Source organism: Xenopus laevis, chromosome 3S (assembly GCF_017654675.1).
Source record: "Xenopus laevis strain J_2021 chromosome 3S, Xenopus_laevis_v10.1, whole genome shotgun sequence".
NCBI lineage: Eukaryota > Metazoa > Chordata > Amphibia > Anura > Pipidae > Xenopus > Xenopus laevis.
Genome location: NC_054376.1, coordinates 6,219,308 through 6,238,096, shown reverse-complemented (window position 1 = coordinate 6,238,096; position 18,789 = coordinate 6,219,308). Strand labels below are relative to the sequence as shown.

The 18,789-nt window shown below is 44.2% G+C and overlaps 1 protein-coding gene across 1 annotated transcript; it reads left to right on the top strand.

The window, feature by feature from the left end:
* On the top strand, positions 1 to 18,789 carry LOC108712579 (sodium- and chloride-dependent GABA transporter 2). The gene is made up of 15 exons (XM_018254847.2): positions 1 to 116; positions 2,149 to 2,363; positions 7,994 to 8,128; positions 8,940 to 9,080; positions 9,174 to 9,255; positions 10,445 to 10,577; positions 10,857 to 10,991; positions 12,659 to 12,762; positions 14,845 to 14,969; positions 15,148 to 15,260; positions 15,526 to 15,663; positions 16,289 to 16,391; positions 16,467 to 16,567; positions 16,706 to 16,876; positions 17,047 to 18,789. Exons 2-15 carry the CDS (start codon positions 2,153 to 2,155, stop codon positions 17,191 to 17,193), a joined length of 1,839 nt encoding a protein of 612 aa, XP_018110336.2. The 5' UTR covers positions 1 to 116; positions 2,149 to 2,152; the 3' UTR covers positions 17,194 to 18,789.

The window sequence follows — 18,789 nt, the reverse complement described above, 5'->3', positions numbered from 1 at the left end:
CCCTCCCTCTCCTCTGATAAACAGGCAGGGCTGGAGCTCTGGGGCAAATCCCAATGTCTCACTTGTATTCACTCCAGTCACTGGCCGGCACCCCCCGAGCACCGTCCTACTGCCAGGTGAGTGTGAGTGTGAGTGTGAGTGCTGTAGGACTGGCAGTTAGTCTGAAAGGAGGGAGAAGGGACTGTATAAGTAAAGTTTACCGGGATTCAGAAATGAATTAGTGGCAGTAACATTCGTGGGAACTGAAGCTGCAGAGGAGGAATGTGCAGAGTTTGGCTTCTGTACAGTCTAATACAGTGTAGTGTGAGTGTGAGACTCTGTGTGAGTGTGAGACTCAGTGTGAGTGTGAGACTCAGTGTGAGTGTGAGACTCAGTGTGAGTGTGAGACTCAGTGTGAGTGTGAGATTCAGTGTGAGATTCAGTGTGAGTGTGAGACTCAGTGTGAGTGTGAGACTCAGTGTGAGTGTGAGACTCAGTGTGAGTGTGAGATTCAGTGTGAGTGTGAGACTCAGTGTGAGTGTGAGACTGAGTGTGAGACTCAGTGTGAGTGTGAGACTCAGTGTGAGTGTGAGATTCAGTGTGAGACTCAGTGTGAGTGTGAGATTCAGTGTGATACTCAGTGTGAGTGTGAGACTCAGTGTGAGTGTGAGATTCAGTGTGAGACTCAGTGTGAGTGTGAGATTCAGTGTGAGACTCAGTGTGAGTGTGAGATTCAGTGTGAGACTCAGTGTGAGTGTGAGACTCAGTGTGAGTGTGAGACTCAGTGTGAGTGTGAGACTCAGTGTGAGTGTGAGATTCAGTGTGAGACTCAGTGTGAGTGTGAGACTCAGTGTGAGTGGTGAGATTCAGTGTGAGTGTGAGACTCAGTGTGAGTGTAGAATGTACTGTCAGTAATATGCAAGCAAGAGTGCAGCTCAGTGTGAGTGCAGTATATACTGGGAGTGAGGCTGAGTGTGAGTGCAGTATATACTGGGTGTGAGGCTGAGTGTGAGTGCAGAATATACTGGAAGTGAGGTTGAGTGTGAGTGCAGTATATACTGGAAGTGAGGTTAAGTGTGAGTGCAGTATATACTGGGAGTGAGGCTGAGTGTGAGTTCAGTATATACTGGGAGTGAGGTTAAGTGTGAGTGCAGTATATACTGGGAGTGAGGCTGAGTGTGAGTTCAGTATATACTGGGAGTGAGGCTGAGTGTGAGTGCAGTATATACTGGGAGTGAGACTGAGTGTGAGTGCAGTATATACTGGGAGTGAGACTGAGTGTGAGTGCAGTATATACAGGGAGCGAGGCTGTGTGTGAGTGCAGTATATACTGGGAGTGAGGATGAGTGTGAGTGCAGTATATACTGGGACTGAGGCTGAGTGTGAGTGCAGTATATACTGGGAGTGAGGCTGAGTGTGAGTGCAGTATATACTGGAAGTGAGGTTGAGTGTGAGTGCAGTATATACTGGGACTGAGGCTGAGTGTGAGTGCAGTATATACTGGGAGTGAGGCTGAGTGTGAGTGCAGTATATACTGGAAGTGAGGTTAAGTGTGAGTGCAGTATATACTGGGAGTGAGGCTGAGTGTGAGTGCAGTATATACTGGAAGTGAGGCTGAGTGTGAGTGCAGTATATACTGGGAGTGAGGCTGAGTGTGAGTGCAGTATATACTGGGAGTGAGGCTGAGTGTGAGTGCAGTATATACTTACAGTGATATTCAGTGTTAATACACAATATGCCATGAGTAATGATTGCCCTGAGTGTAAGTGAATATATACTTGGGTGCTTGATTGGAGTAAGGCTGATGCAATACTAACTTTGATAATAGTGAGTGTGAGTGCAGTATAATACTCTGAATGATACTAAAGGTGAGGCTATAAGTGAGTGAAATGCTCAGTGGGAGGCTAATAGAGATTGCTGGATATACAGTGAGTCATACTCAGTGGGCCTCAGTTGCACAATAATACGATTATCCGATTAAATCGTGCTTTTTTAATAATAAATAAGGTCCGATCATGGATTCTAGTTTGGTCAGACTTTTTTTATTAAAATACTCGGATTTTGATAAATATGCCCCATAAAAGTTGATTTTAAGATGAACTTCCCCTTTAAAACAGGATCTATAGCCATTCGCTGGCTGGATCTGATCAGCTCTTCTTCTGTCCCCAGGCCAATGGGTCGGAAAGACTGTGAGAAATCCCAGAATTTAGCCGGAGGCTCGGACGCCCTCTGTGATGCGGGAGAGGGGAGGAGCCAGGAGCCAAAGATGGAAGACAGGGGGCAGTGGAGCAACAAGGTGGAGTTTGTCCTCTCAGTTGCTGGGGAAATTATCGGATTGGGCAACGTCTGGAGGTTTCCTTATCTCTGCTACAAAAACGGAGGCGGTAAGTTTATTTAAAGGAGGCATAAATTGAATTAAAGGCGCAAGGGAAATGGCGCAAGGGGCGGTGGTCCTTTAAGGAGGGGGAGCATTTAGGATTATTTTCAACCTGGGTTCTATGAACAGGGTTTGAGATGAACACACTTATTTTTGCCTATCGTTTGAAAATCAACCACTTCCTGGTTCTGCCGAGTCACCTTTGGAGTATGTAAGTAAAACAAATGACCAGTCTACATTAAAGGGATAAGAGGGTGTTGGTTATACATAGCTCCTTATTGCCATTTGGAATAATTACCCTATTTATAGAGGAGGCAATAGGGCTTTTGTGAGCCCAGGTTACATTTCGCTAGGGCTAACTACAGATGCGACCTTTCCCAAAATCTGTTTTGATTTGCCCATGGCCCGAGTTTGGGGGGAGAGGTTAAGAGAGTTATGTAACATAAGGTGCAAGTTCATATCTATAGTAGCCAATCAGCAGGCAGCATTAACTGTCCATTTGTTTTAAAGCAACTATCTTATTGGTGGCTATGCATTACCGCTGCTGGCCAACCTTTGTGACTTTTATTACATATGGGGTTTAGCCTCCTGTGAATCCTAGTCCAGTAAAGGTGCGAGTGATGTAACAATGGTGCCATTTGATACACAAACTGCTGAAATGTTTAGGTGTACCCATGGGGCTCAGGGCAAATTAGAGACCTTTGGGAAAGGTTAGTGTGTCCTTGTCCAATAATGGTACACTAAACTGGGCCTCTAAAATACAAAGTGTGTGAGAGTGACATAACAATGGTTGCATTGGACCTCCAGACTACTGGACTGTTTAGAGGTAGCCATTAGGGCCCAGGGCAAAGTAAGGAGTTCAATAGTCCATTAAAAGTACCTTGAGTTCCCATCTGGAGAGCAGGTTCTCTAACAAAAAGTCTAATTGAGTTCCCCTTTGGAGAATATCTAACTGTAAGTGATGTAACAATGGTGCCATTTGATACACAAACTACTGTCAGGGGTATCCATGGGACTCGAGACATTTTAGAGAGATTTGAGAAAAGTTAGCGTGTCCATGTCCAATAATGGTACTCTAAGCTGGGCCTCTAAAATCCAAAGAGCATGAGAGTGATTAAACAATGGTTGCATTGGGCCTACAGACTTCTGGACTATTTAGATGTACCCATGAGGGGCCAGGGCAAAGTAAGGAGTTCAATAGTCCATTAAAAGTACCTTGAGTTCCCATCTGGAGAGCAGGTTCTCTAACAAAAAGTCTAACAGTGAGTGATGTAACAATGGTGGCATTGGATCTACAAACTACAGGAATGTTCAGGGGTACCCATGGAGCTCAAGGCAAATTAGGGAGCTCTGGTAAAAGTTAGGGAGTCCTAGTCCAATAATGATACACCAAGCTGGGCCTCTAAATTACAAAGTGTGCTAGTGATGTAACAATGGGGCTTACAGACTACTGCAGCATTAAAAAGCACCCACGAGGGCCCAGGGAACATTCAGGAGTTTTAGTAATATTCACATCTATATATAAACGTCCAATAACGTTTTTGGATAGTTAAATTAAAAAGTCGAACAATGAGTGATGTAACAATGGTGATATTGGATTGATAGACTAGACTACTCAGAGGCACCACAGGCTCATGGGTGCTAGTCTGTAAAACAAATACTCCTATTAAGATTCTGCTGTGAGTTCTTGAAATTGTCCTGAGACCAGGCAGTGATAACACAATTGTTAATCCCATCGTAGTAACAGAGCCGGTTGTTGGATGAGCTGTTGTCGGATCCAAGGGCAGCAGGGCTGGGAGTATTTGGATGATACTGGACGGATCTTTTTCCCACAGTTGCCCATTAGCCACGCATTTCTCTCCCATTGATATGTGTTGCCGGGGTCAGGGGTCAGGCGCAGCAACCCCACAAGGGCCTTTTTATAGGAACTATTAATCACGCGGCGTGATACATCATTAATTCACTCCTTCAGTGCCAAAGGGCCCCGGCAGCCCACTGCAAAGCAAAGAAGTCGCTGACCCCTCTGGGTCCCCGCCACTTAACTCTTTGCTGCCCCAGGGTTTCCTTTTATATTGTGACCTTCCATTAAGTCTGCAGGGAGTCCCCCGCTGGCTTCACACTTGTTTAGGGGAAGAATAAAACTCCGGAGAGACCCACAAACTGGTTTTGTTTTGTTTCCGTTCTTTTGGGCAAAAAGGGGGGCCCCGGAAATTGTCCGAAAAATAACAAGCTTTGTGTATTAACTCTGAACCCGCACGCAGACATAACACAGCGATGGATTCCACTCCCAGAGACAGCGACAGCTCTTATTAACAAGTATTTATAAAGCACCAACATATTCCGCAGCGCTGTACAATAAATTGGTTTATACATGGAACATACAGAATTACATGCACGACCAGAAACCCATACAAAAGGTGAAGAGGGTTCTGTCCCAAAAGAGCTTAAAGGTTACTGCGGGAACTCAGGACCCCATTGTTTAAGAAGTGTTCAGCATATGGCAATTATACTGTTGTTAAACTACAACTAACACCACCCTTCAATAGTCTTCAGGTTGTTCTTAAAGACATTAATGCAAAGTAGTGTTGCACTTCTCTCCTACTATACCTGCTATCCCACAGTCACACTCCCTTCCCAGAGACTATTATCCACTGTTACTATAGGCACCATCTCTCCCTACTATACCTGCTATCCCACAGTCACACTCCCTTCCCAGAGACTATTATCCACTGTTACTATAGACACCATCTCTCCCTACTATACCTGCTATCCCACAGTCACACTCCCTTCCCAGAGACTATTATCCACTGTTACTATAGACCCCATCTCTCCCTACTATACCTGCTATCCCACAGTCACACTCCCTTCCCAGAGACTATTATCCACTGTTACTATAGACACCATCTCTCCCTACTATACCTGCTATCCCACAGTCACACTCCCTTCCCAGAGACTATTATCCCACTGTTACTATAGACACATCTCTCCCTACTATACCTGCTATCCCACAGTCACACTCCCTTCCCAGAGACTATTATCCACTGTTACTATAGGCACCATCTCTCCCTACTATACCTGTTATCCCACAGTCACACTCCCTTCCCAGAGACTATTGTCCACTGTTACTATAGGCACCATCTCTCCCTACTATACCTGCTATCCCACAGTCACACTCCCTTCCCAGAGACTATTGTCCACTGTTACTATAGGCACCATCTCTCCTACTATACCTGCTATCCCACAGTCACACTCCCTTCCAGAGACTATTATCCCACTGTTACTATAGACACCATCTCTCCCTACTATACCTGCTATCCCACAGTCACACTCCCTTCCCAGAGACTATTATCCCACTGTTACTATAGACACCATCTCTCCCTACTATACCTGCTATCCCACAGTCACACTCCCTTCCCAGAGACTATTATCCACTGTTACTATAGGCACCATCTCTCCCTACTATACCTGCTATCCCACAGTCACACTCCCTTCCCAGAGACTATTATCCACTGTTACTATAGGCACCATCTCTCCCTACTATACCTGTTATCCCACAGTCACACTCCCTTCCCAGAGACTATTGTCCACTGTTACTATAGGCACCGTCTCTCCCTACTATACCTGCTATCCCACAGTCACACTCCCTTCCCAGAGACTATTATCCACTGTTACTATAGACACCATCTCTCCCTACTATACCTGCTATCCCACAGTCACACTCCCTTCCCAGAGACTATTATCCACTGTTACTATAGACACCATCTCTCCCTACTATACCTGCTATCCCACAGTCACACTCCCTTCCCAGAGACTATTATCCCACTGTTACTATAGGCACCATCTCTCCCTACTATACCTGCTATCCCACAGTCACACTCCCTTCCCAGAGACTATTATCCCACTGTTACTATAGGCACCATCTCTCCCTACTATACCTGCTATCCCACAGTCACACTCCCTTCCCAGAGACTATTATCCACTGTTACTATAGACACCATCTCTCCCTACTATACCTGCTATCCCACAGTCACACTCCCTTCCAGAGACTATTATCCACTGTTACTATAGACACCATCTCTCCTACTATACCTGCTATCCCACAGTCACACTCCCTTCCCAGAGACTATTATCCCACTGTTACTATAGGCACCATCTCTCCCTACTATACCTGCTATCCCACAGTCACACTCCCTTCCCAGAGACTATTATCCACTGTTATATAGGCACCATCTCTCCCTACTATACCTGCTATCCCCAGTCACACTCCTTCCCAGAGACTATTATCCACTGTTACTATAGGCACCATCTCTCCCTACTATACCTGCTATCCCACAGTCACACTCCCTTCCCAGAGACTATTATCCACTGTTACTATAGACACCATCTCTCCCTACTATACCTGCTATCCCACAGTCACACTCCCTTCCCAGAGACTATTATCCACTGTTACTATAGACTCCATCTCTCTCTACTATACCTGCTATCCCACAGTCACACTCCCTTCCCAGAGACTATTATCCACTGTTACTATAGGCACCATCTCTCCCTACTATACCTGCTATCCCACAGTCACACTCCCTTCCCAGAGAACTATTATCCACTGTTACTATAGGCACCATCTCTCCCTACTATACCTGCTATCCCACAGTCACACTCCCTTCCCAGAGGACTATTATCCCACTGTTACTATAGACACCATCTCTCCCTACTATACCTGCTATCCCACAGTCACACTCCCTTCCCAGAGACTATTATCCACTGTTACTATAGGCACCATCTCTCCCTACTATACCTGCTATCCCACAGTCACACTCCCTTCCCAGAGACTATTATCCACTGTTACTATAGACACCATCTCTCCCTACTATACCTGCTATTCCACAGTCACACTCCCTTCCCAGAGACTATTATCCACTGTTACTATAGACCCCATCTCTCCCTACTATACCTGCTATCCCACAGTCACAGCCTTTTGGCAACAATAAAGGCAAGAGCATTATTATGGGGGGCTGAGGGTTCTAATGTATCCGTTGATTAGACAGGCTGTTGTCAGGGTTGTATTGAATATACTGTGTAACTGGCTATTGCTACAGACGCTGAGAAAGGGGCATTTGTTAAAGACCTTTATTTATAAGCTGTAATCAATTTTCACACTGGGCCCCTTAAATTTTTAAGGGAAGGAAACAGCAGACAAGCTGATGGAGAGGGATAAAACGCTTCATGATAAAGGTTTATATTAGCGATGCACCGAATCCACTTTTTTGGATTCGGCTGAGCCCCCGAATCCTTCGCGAAAGATTAGGCCGAATACCAAACCGAATCCGAACCCCTTAGGGGTGGGAAGGGGAAAACATTTTTTACTTCCTTGTTTTCGGACAAAAAGTCACAAAATTTCCCTCCCGCCCTTAATTTGTATATGAAAATTAGGATCCGGTTTGGCCAGCTACAAGGATTCAGCCGATTCCGAATCCTGCTGAAAAAGGCTGAATCCTGGCCGAATCCCGAACCTAATCCTGGATTCGGTGCATCCCTAGTTTATATACAGGGGGCAAAACTGTGGCTACAGACTGTATAGAGGATAGTGTAGCCACAGTAAGTACCTGTACAGTAATATATTTCTCATGCTACTTTCCACAGGAGCCTTCTTCATCCCGTACCTCATCTTCCTCTTCACTTGTGGGATCCCTGTTTTCTTTCTGGAGACGGCACTTGGTCAGTACACCAGTCAGGGAGGTGTCACCGCATGGAGGAAAATCTGCCCTCTGTTTGAAGGTGAGTCTGAACTTTTACCCTTTTTGGTACCAAAAATGAAAATAATCATAAATAGATCAATATCCAGCATGAAGAATGGCAGCGTGGGGCAACTCATGTGCCGAGGGCTACTTGCTGGTTGGTTGCTATGGGTTACTAGACCTGAGCAAAATATGCAGCTTTTATTACTTTAACTCCACTTTTTGAAAGTGGGCCCATGGTCTAAGATTTTCTGGTCCCTGTTCTTAGGGCCCCTGGTATCCCAGTCTGACACTGCTGACAATAGGAAACAGAAGCCTTGGAGCCTGGTATTTACTGTGTACACATGAGGATCAGAATGGAATCTTTGACAGGGAACAAACTCAAAAACATTTCTGTTTTCAACAAGTTATTGTGTCCTTGTTTCACCCTCTCCAGCCTGGATGCTCAATTAGAAGTCTCTTATGTCTTATCCAACACTGCCTCCTGCTGGCCAGTGCTGAAGAAGAATCCTATCACTCCATTGTAGTGTTGGGTTCTTCTAAGAGCAGGGGGGGGGGGCGCTGCCTCAGGTGGAGGATGTGCCGGGATTGCCACTGTCTAAGAGCAGGACCCCACCCTTTTTGAAACCAAAACTTGTCTTCAAGCCTGGAATTCAAAAATAATACCTGCTTTGAGGCCACCAGGAGCAACATCTCACGAGCCACTAGTTGAGGATCACTATTCAAAGAGTATTAGCCTCATTTGTAAGTGTGGTTGTGTTAAAGTGGATGAAAATTGAACGTATTGATGCTCCATTTATTACAGGTATTTGAATACAGAGCAATTGAACTGTATTTCCCATATACCCTAGGTATTGGATATGCATCTCAAGTGATAGAAGGCTACCTGAACATCTATTACATTGTTATCCTCGCCTGGGCCTTGTTTTATCTGTTCAGTTCCTTCACAGCGGAGCTTCCCTGGGCATCATGCAACCATACATGGAACACAGGTAATGTTAGCCCCCGGGATCTAGAAGGAATAGTGGGTTCAGGCAAGGGGGCATTATAATATGGTCATGTATTTTTTTAACTTTCCCATCTAGTAAATTGCATTGACTTCGTTGGGAAATCAGAGAACTATACGGCCCTGGAGAATTCTACGTCGCCCGTTGTGGAATTCTGGGAGTAAGTTATTTGTCCTAAATAGGTGTCCCCCTTTCCATTCCCTAACTTGTCATTCAGACAATGGGCCCTGTATTTATTGCCCCATGGAGGGCCAATATATGGGGTCCCAAGTCTTTGGACTGCTTAAATGAAGCCCTAACTCTGTGGTAGCGCCATATTTTTTCGTAATCTGTCTCTGCCACAATCCTTACAAATGTGTAGAACTCCTTTCAATTCTCATGCTGCTTCATGGTAGGACCACCCCTAAAAAGCTTCCTTGTCCACCTCACCTAATGATAGGACCACCCCTAGGAGCTTCCCTGTCCACCTCACCTAATGATAGGACCACTCCTTAGGAGCTTCCCTGTCCACCTCACCTAATGATAGGACCACCCCGAGGAGCTTCCCTGTCCACCTCACCTAATGATAGGACCAACCCTGACGAGCTTCCCTGTCCACCTCACCTAATGATAGGGGCACTCCTTAGGAGCTTCCCTGTCCACCTCACCTAATGATAGGACCACCCCTGAGGAGCTTTCCTGTCCTCCTCACCTAAAGATAGACCACCCCTGAGGAGCTTCCCTATCCACCTCACCTAATGATAGGACCACCCCTGAGGAGATTCTCTGCCCAACTCACCTAATGATAGGACCACCTCTGAGGAGCTTCCCTGTCCACCTCACCTAATGATAGGACCACCCCTGAGGAGCTTCCCTGTCCACCTCACTTAATGATAGGACCACCCCGAGGAGCTTCCCTGTCCACCTCACCTAATGATAGGACCAACCCTGACGAGCTTCCCTGTCCACCTAACCTAATGATAGGACCACCCCTGAGGAGCTTCCCTATCCACCTCACCTAATGATAGGGGCACGCCTGAGGAGATTCTCTGCCCAACTCTCCTAATGATAGGACCACCTCTGAGGAGTTTCCCTGTCCACCTCACCTAATGATAGGACCACCTCTGAGGAGCTTCCCTGTCCACCTCACCTAATGATAAGACCACCACTGAGGAGCTTCGCTGTCCACCTCACCTAATGATAGGACCACCCCTGAGTAGCTTTCTTGTACTTATAATCTAAAGCTCAGCCACATTAGCAAGCCCAAGGAAAGCTGAGGGTTATTTTGCAGAAAAACTAAGATTTCTGCCATGAATAATAGTGTATAATCTATTTCTTTGGATCTGACAACTTGTGTTTGTGATTTCTAGGAATCGGGTCCTGCGTCTGTCAGATGGGATCGAACACCTCGGCAACATTAGGTGGGACCTGGCTCTGTGTCTCCTTCTTGCCTGGATTATCTGTTACTTCTGTATTTGGAAAGGGGTCAAATCCACAGGAAAGGTGAGCATTGAAGAAGGGCCTAAAAGCACCAAACCTGTGGTACCAAAAAAATTATCTGTCGATTATATGTCAAAAACTGTGATGTTCTCCATATGCTTTCAAGAATCAACATTCCAAGAGGTCATAAATAGATTGCACCCTTTCTGCTGAAGTCTGTGATGAATGACTAGGCAACGTCAAACAACATGGCAGCTTCACATGATCTATCAATGTCCCTGTTGTAATTTGCAAATGTCTCTTTCATCTCTGTGCCACTAACCTTTATATTCCTTCCTCCAGGTTGTATATTTCACTGCGACGTTTCCCTATGTAATGCTGATCATTCTGTTGGTTCGTGGAGTTACCCTCCCAGGAGCATACGAGGGCATTATTTTTTATCTGAAACCGGACATCACACGGCTCCAGGATCCCCAGGTAATACAGGGACATGGCAAAGGGTCCTTAATATTAACAAATATGGGACATAGGCGGTGCTTTTGTCTGCAATCACCCTTTGTTGGTGCTGAATCACGACATGTTTCGGGAATAGATCCCTTTTTCAAGTCATCCTTAAAGGGATACGTTCATGGGAAAAAACATTTTTTCAAAATGAATCAGTTAATAGTGCTGCTCCAGCAGAATTCTGCACTGAAATCCATTTCTCAAAAGAGCAAACAGATTTTTTTATATTCAAATTTGAAATCTGACATGGGGTTAGACATATTGTCAATTTCCCAGCTGCCCCAAGTCATGTGACTTGTGCTCTGATAAACTTCAATCATTCTTTACTGCTGTACTGCAAGTTGGAGTGATATCATCCCCCTCCCTTCCCCCCCCCCCATCAGCCAAACAAAAGAACAATGGGAAGGTAACCAGATAACAGCTCCCTAACACAAGATAACAGCTGCCTGGTAGATCTAAGAACAACACTCAATAGTAAAAACCCATGTCCCACTGAGACACATTCAGTTACGTTGAGAAGGAAAAACAGCAGCCTGCCAGAAAGCATTTCTCTCCTAAAGTGCAGGCACAAGTCACATGACTGGGGCAGCTGGGAAATTGACAAAATGTCTAGCCCCATGTCAGATTTTAAAATTGAATATAAAAAAAATCTGTTTGCTCTTTTGAGAAATGGATTTCAGTGCAGAATTCTGCTGGAGCAGCACTATTAACTGATACATTTTGGAAAAAAAAATTTTTCCCATGACAGTATCCCTTTAATATTAACTCAAGGCACTTGGTCTTGGTTTACTTATTTAATTAACTTTTTCATTCCGGCGTTCAGACTGCTCTCTGGTTGCCAGATTCATGTATCATTCAATCAGTCATTTGGAAGATTAATAACCGTTCCTTCTTCAAAAATCCTCACCAGGGCCGTAACTACAGAAGAAGCAGACCCTGCGGCTGCAGGGGGGCCCAGGAGGTATAGGGGCCCTACGAGGCCCTAATTCATATACAATTTCAATAAATATAAAATATTGATAAAACAGGTCAACCTTTAGACATTTTTGAAAAATAATTTGCTGTGGGGCCCCATGTGCCACTGATCCTCACAGTTGGTCATATTTGCGCAACCCCAAAATATCGCCTCCGCCATATTGTTTCCCTTTAGACAGTAGAGTTTGAGGAAGGAATAGCATATTGGGTGCTCAGATCATCAAGGAGTCAAGGCAGTGCTGGCAATAAAACACACGGCAGCACCAACTTGTATTTATACCAGGGATGCACCGAATCCACTATTTTGGATTAGGCCGAACCCCCGAATCCTTCGTGAAAGATTCGGCCGAATACCGAACCGAATCTGAACCCTAATTTGCATATGCAAATTAGTGATGGGAAGGGGAAAACATTTTTTACTTCCTTGTTTTCTGACAAAAAGTCACGCAATTTCCCTCCCCGCCCCTAATTTGCATATGCAAATTCGGATTCGGATTCGGTTCGGCTGGGCACAAGGATTCGGCCGAATCCAAATCCTGCTGAAAAAAGCCGAATCCTGGCCGAATCCCGAACCGAATCCTGGATTCGGTACATCCCTAATTTCTACACATAGAAGGAATATTCTGGTGATAAGAAACAAGTAACATATGTGGTTTCCCCCGCAGGTCTGGATGGATGCTGGGACACAGATCTTCTTCTCCTACGCCATATGCCAGGGGTGCTTGACTGCACTGGGAAGTTACAATAAGTATAACAACAACTGTTACAGGTATGGAATCCACCTCTTATACTCCCAACCTGTTTGTCTCTTTTTAGGCCGGTACAAATCTCTTATTCATTCCCAGATTAGATACAAAATATTGTGGCATTTCAAGTAAAGAAATACTCTACCCAAATCCTCCCAGAGTCCAAAGCTCCATTACTGTCGGCTAAGGTACAAGCAAAGTTCACTCTGGAGAGCCAAATTAAATCCAGTGTAATTTATTCAAACACTCAAACACAACATGTTTCGGACAGACATGTCCTTCATCAGGTGTCGGCTATAATGCTGGGGCCACTTTGGCAATTAATGCTGGTGTGACTGTTCCTCTTGCTGGGAGTCTCTGTGCCATTTACTGTAGGATACAGAGTCATTTTGTCAATCAATGCTGGGGTCCCTGTTGTGACACTATTGCTGGAGTCACTGTGCCACTTATTGCCACGAGTCACTGTGCCACATACTGTAGGACTTCAGTCTGGGATCACTTTGCCAATTAATGCTGGAGTCCTTGTTCCACGTCTGTTATGTTATTATTGTTGGAATCACTGTGCCACTTATTGCCATGAGTCATTGTGCCATTTAATGTAGGACCTAAGGCTGGGATCACCTTGCCCTGTTGTACCACTATTGCTGGAGTCACCGCGACACTTGTTGCCATGCGTAACTGTGCCATAAACTGTAGGACTTAAGGCTGGGGTCCCTGTGCCACTTTTTGCTGGGAGTCCCTGTGCCATTATTGCAGGAATCATTGTGCCATTTACTTTAGGATTTAAGGTTGGGATCTGTTAGCCAGTTAATGCTGGGGGTCACTGTGTAAAATTATCACCATGAGTCACTGTGCCATTTACTTTAGGACTTAAGGCTGGGATCACTTTGCCAGTTAATGCTGGGGTCACTGTGCTACTTATTGCCATGAGTCACTGTGCCATTTATTGTAGTATTAATGCTGGGGTCCCTGTTATGCCATTATTGCTGGAGTCACTGCTCCACTTATTGCAGGAATCACTGTGCCATTTACTGTAGGGTTTAAGGCGGGCATCACTTTACCAATTAATGCTGGGGTCACTGTGCCCCTTATTGCTGGTAGTCCCTGTGCCATTATTACTGGAATCACTGTGCCGCTCGTTGCCATGCGTAGCTGTGCCATAAACTGTAGGGCTTAAGGCTGGGGTCTCTGTTTCACTTTTTGCTGGGAGTCCCTGTGCCATTAAAAAGAAAAAGGCATTTTTTTTCCTTTTTACCCTTTTTCTAATACCTTATGGATTTTGACCCTGATGAAGACCACTTTTGTGGTCGAAAAGCGTAGGGCCAATACTGGGCCATAGCTGAACATGTGAGTGTATTTTTTGTAAATGTAATAAACTTTTGCCTTTTAAATTTTGAGTGTGCGGTCCCTATATTTATCTTTTGTTTGATTATTTTTTGGAGACCTTATATGGGCGGTCTTCATGGGACAAGCACCTCACTATCAAATTGAAATTGGGTGTGCGCCTTCTAAAAAATCTAATTTGTTCCATTATTGCAGGAATCACTGTGCCATTTACTTTAGGATTTAAGGTTGGGATCTGTTTGCCAGTTAATGCTGGGGTCACTGTGCCCCTTATTGCTGGTAGTCCCTGTGCCATTATTACTGGAATCACTGTGCCACTTACTGCCATGGGTTATTGTGCCATTTAATCTGGGACCTAATGATGGAGTCATTTTGCAAATTAATGCTGGGGTCACTGTGTCACTTATTGCTGGGAGTCACTGTGACATTTACTGTAGAATTTAAAGATGGGGCCACTGTGTCACTTATTGCTGGGAATCACTGTGACATTTTCTGTAGAATTTAAAGCTGGAGGCTTTGTGTCACTTATTGCTGGGAGTCACTGTGCCATTTACTGTAGAATTTAAAGCCGGGATCATTGTGTCGCATATTGCTGGGAGTCACTGTGACATTTAATGTTGCAGAGTATAACTGTATAATATTATTACTGTTTTAAAATAATGGGTATGATTATGTGATAATTAAATTGTGCCCTTCACATCAGGCCTGTAAAACTGTCACTTTCTGTCTCAAGTCATTCTACCTTTCTCTCTCCGCACTAGAGACTGCATTGCCCTTTGCTTCCTGAACAGCATAACCAGCTTTGTGGCCGGGTTTGCCATCTTCTCCGTTTTAGGGTTTATGGCCCGGGAGCAGGGGGTCCCCATTTCAGAGGTGGCTGAGTCAGGTGAGCAGATATATTTACCAATAATAATTTCTAGCAGGTTGTACCCCAGTGGCACTTTTATGATGAAATGCCAACTTCGCTAAGGGATAAAAAAGTAGGACAAGTCATGAGGTTTATTTAGCTGATCAGACGGCACAAGTTGAAATGCCTTTTTCTATCCTTTTAATTTTTCTCTTAGGTCCAGGCCTGGCTTTCATTGCATATCCAAAAGCAGTCACCATGATGCCTGTATCGCCTCTTTGGTCCTGTCTCTTCTTCCTTATGCTCATCTTTCTGGGACTGGACAGCCAGGTACTGACCCAATTGAAAAACAGCAATGAGAAGGGCCGAGGGTGCAGTAAGAACCATTTACAGCATGTCTATCACACGTATATGTCTTCAGTTGGGAACTTGGGAACTCTAACTCTCAGCATTCTCCATTCACCTTTGGATGCTGGCAGTTGTGGTTCGACCATAACATAACCGTGTGGGACTGCAAACCCTAATTTAGACTTTAAGGGAAATAAGCAGAGTTTTTGGGAATGACAAATGTAATATTGTACATTGTTCCTTGCAGTTTGTCTGTGTGGAGAGCCTGGTTACCGCCATTGTAGACATGTTCCCTCAGGTGTTCAGGAAGAAATATCGCAGAGAATTGTTTATTCTTGCAGTCGCCGTGATCTGCTATCTCTTGGGTCTCATTCTCTTGACTGAGGTAATGGTTGGAGGGCTTCTTGGAACTTAAATGTTGGTTTCCAAAGATGAATACCGCACAATATTCGAAATATGGAGTGGTCTACCATCAATGATTAGTTTTATTTTTCTTGTTCCTGTATTTTGATTAGTCCTTCTGTCTGGCTGTCCAGACCTCGAGAGTTTTAGCTTAAACTTGACCTCTAAAGTTTTAGCTTAAAGCAACTGGCAGATCTTCGAATGACCCAATGAGAGTTCAAACGCACACAATGCATTGACCAGCCAAATAGCTGTTGTCCACACACATTACAATTCCGATCTTTCCAACGACCATTGAAAATAAATAATAAAATGTTTCCATCCTGTCCAATTGATGAGATGACTGATATTGATATTTATCCAACATTTTTGCCAATATTGGTCTTCTCATCTTACACCACACATGCAATGAATATTGTACGAAACCTGGTTTCGTACCTTATTGTTGGTGCATGTATGGCCACCATTAGCTCATCACAGTTTTTGGGTACATCTCTACAGGTCTTACAACCCCTCAAATTGTCCATTTCCCAAATAATGACATGTTGAATAATGTGATGAATAAAAGCTCACACTGATATTAAGCAACTCTTGCTTCTGTCCGGCAGGGTGGTATGTATGTCTTCCAGCTCTTTGACTATTATGCTGCCAGTGGTACCTGTCTGCTCTTTGTTGCAATATTTGAAGTTGTCTGCGTGGGTTATGTCTACGGTAAGTGTAGGGTCAATATCAAGGCCAAGAACCAGAATGTACAGAAACCATAATGCAATAAACCTCTTTCTCTAGGAGCAAATACATTTTATGATAACATTGAAGACATGATTGGTTACCGACCATGGCCTCTGGTGAAATACTGTTGGCTCTATGCTACACCTGCAGTTTGCATGGTAAGTTCTGAACCTCTAGCTAGCACCTAAATGCAACATTTTATTCCTTATAACCAATGTGCCAAGAAGAACATTCTTTAATTTCCAATCATGCAACCAAAGATCTAGTATCTCACCTAGTTTGTTCTCCATCCACAGGGGACCTTCCTGTTTTCTCTGATCAAATATAGCCCCCTGAAGTACAATAATCGCTATGTTTACCCATCCTGGGGATATGCTATCGGATGGCTCATGGCACTTTCTTCCATGATCTGCATACCAGTCTATGCCTTTTATATCATCTTCAGGACCAAAGGATCCTTTAAGCAGGTAATAAATGTGTGAAGATATAAGAGATTTAAGAGTAAATGGTTTGCTGGGTGACATTTTCTTGGTTGAAGAACAGAAGGTCCAGAATTAGTGATGGACAAATAGACAGCCAGATTTATAGATAGATCTTCATTAACACATTGTCTCATGTTGTATGCTTCTACTGACAGAGACTGAAGCAGCTGGTGACCCCTAACACAGACCTTCCACAACCCAAGAAGTATTTCACCGCCCTTGCCGATCCAAAGCACATAGAGGTTCTAGGCCTGGAAGCCAAGGATGGACTCATTGTGCCTAACAAAGAGACGCATTTTTAAAGGTATATCAACATCTGTCACAGCCTGGTGCTATTCACTGCCTGGAAGCCTTGACATTGGCAGCTCAATGACATCATGGGTGTAGGTATGAAGGAGAGGGAAGTCTCTGCAGTTCCTCTGTTCCTCCTTCATTTTCAAGTTGGTAAACCCTTGCTGCTTCATTCTAAAGACTGCATAATATAAAAAAGAGACATTTATCTTATAACCTAGATCCAAACATATCAGAATGTTCTCAATGTTGTGAAAGCTCTATTATGGAACCCCCCCTCCCCTGAGGGATTCTTTTGGCCCTGTATTGGCATCAAGCAACAACTCAGGATTGACAGTATTTCTGCAATACTTATGGGCACCCAACACCAGTGTCAGACTGGCCCACCAGGATACCAGAAAAACTCCCGATCATTTTGACTATCTATTGGTTATTCCCTATTTCTTCATGGGAAAAATAGGCTTAATATTGAGGACTAGAGCATAGTAAGTAGATATAAAAGACTAGGAGAATAAAGAGATTAAATCATGAGAGGAATAATAGTTTGGAAAGTGGGTCCGCGGTCTACGGTTTTATGGTGGGCCCCTGGCATCCCAATCTGACACTGCCCAACACCAAATCCAACACTGTTCCCCTAGATGAGACCTCCCTAGATGAAAACTTTATAGTGGTCTCCTTGCAAGTCATATCTCTCACTTGTATTTAGCCACATAATATTACTGAATTAGTAAGTTTGCACCAGGTCTAGTAAGCCATAGCATCCATTCAGATGTTGAACAAATGATTGTGCCATGAGCTTCTAGACCCATTATACGAGAAACCCCTTAGAAAGCCAACTCATCATTTATTTGAATGAGGTCTTTTCATATAACCTGCCATTTTTATTAGTTCTTTGGGGTCTTTACTTTTGACGAAACAGAACCGAAAGACTCACTAAATATATTAACTTCCATGGTGGAACTTTATGTTCAAAACATATACAACTGTATTTTGATTACTCTAAAAAGCCAGAAAAATTCAGGGCAACATTTATATGGCGTTGAATTTAATTTGCCCAAAGACAACATATTGAACTTATCTTTCCATATCTCTAGCCCACTACTTGCAGCCTGGAAGCACTGAACTATTTCTGGTTTGCAGAAGCCAGGCTAGACATGATCTCCGCCACACCATTTTTATTCTCCATTAAATCCGTTGCATGGGACCTTGTCCTCCCTGAAGACCATTTTATGGCCTGTGACAACTGCAAATGTCTCTTCACATCATATCAATGTAAAGCCACTCAGCCAAGGACACTTTGATCCTGCATCTGGTGGGACATCAAAAGGAAAGCTCTGCACATTTCAGCGATCTGGAACAGAGATGTTCTTCCATTTTCACCATTTAGCGGCACAGTAGGTGTGAACTTACTTCTGCAACATCAAGAGAAATCGAATCACTGGGAATATTATAACCTTAGCAAATGTAGCCAGCTGTGGTTCAAGCTCAGGATGTGCATTTTGAAAGGCGCAGACCCTGAAGGCTAAAAAATCTTGGGGGCCGATTCACTAACTTCGAGTGAAGGATTCGAAGTAAAAAAACTTTGAATTTCGAAGTATTTTTTGGGC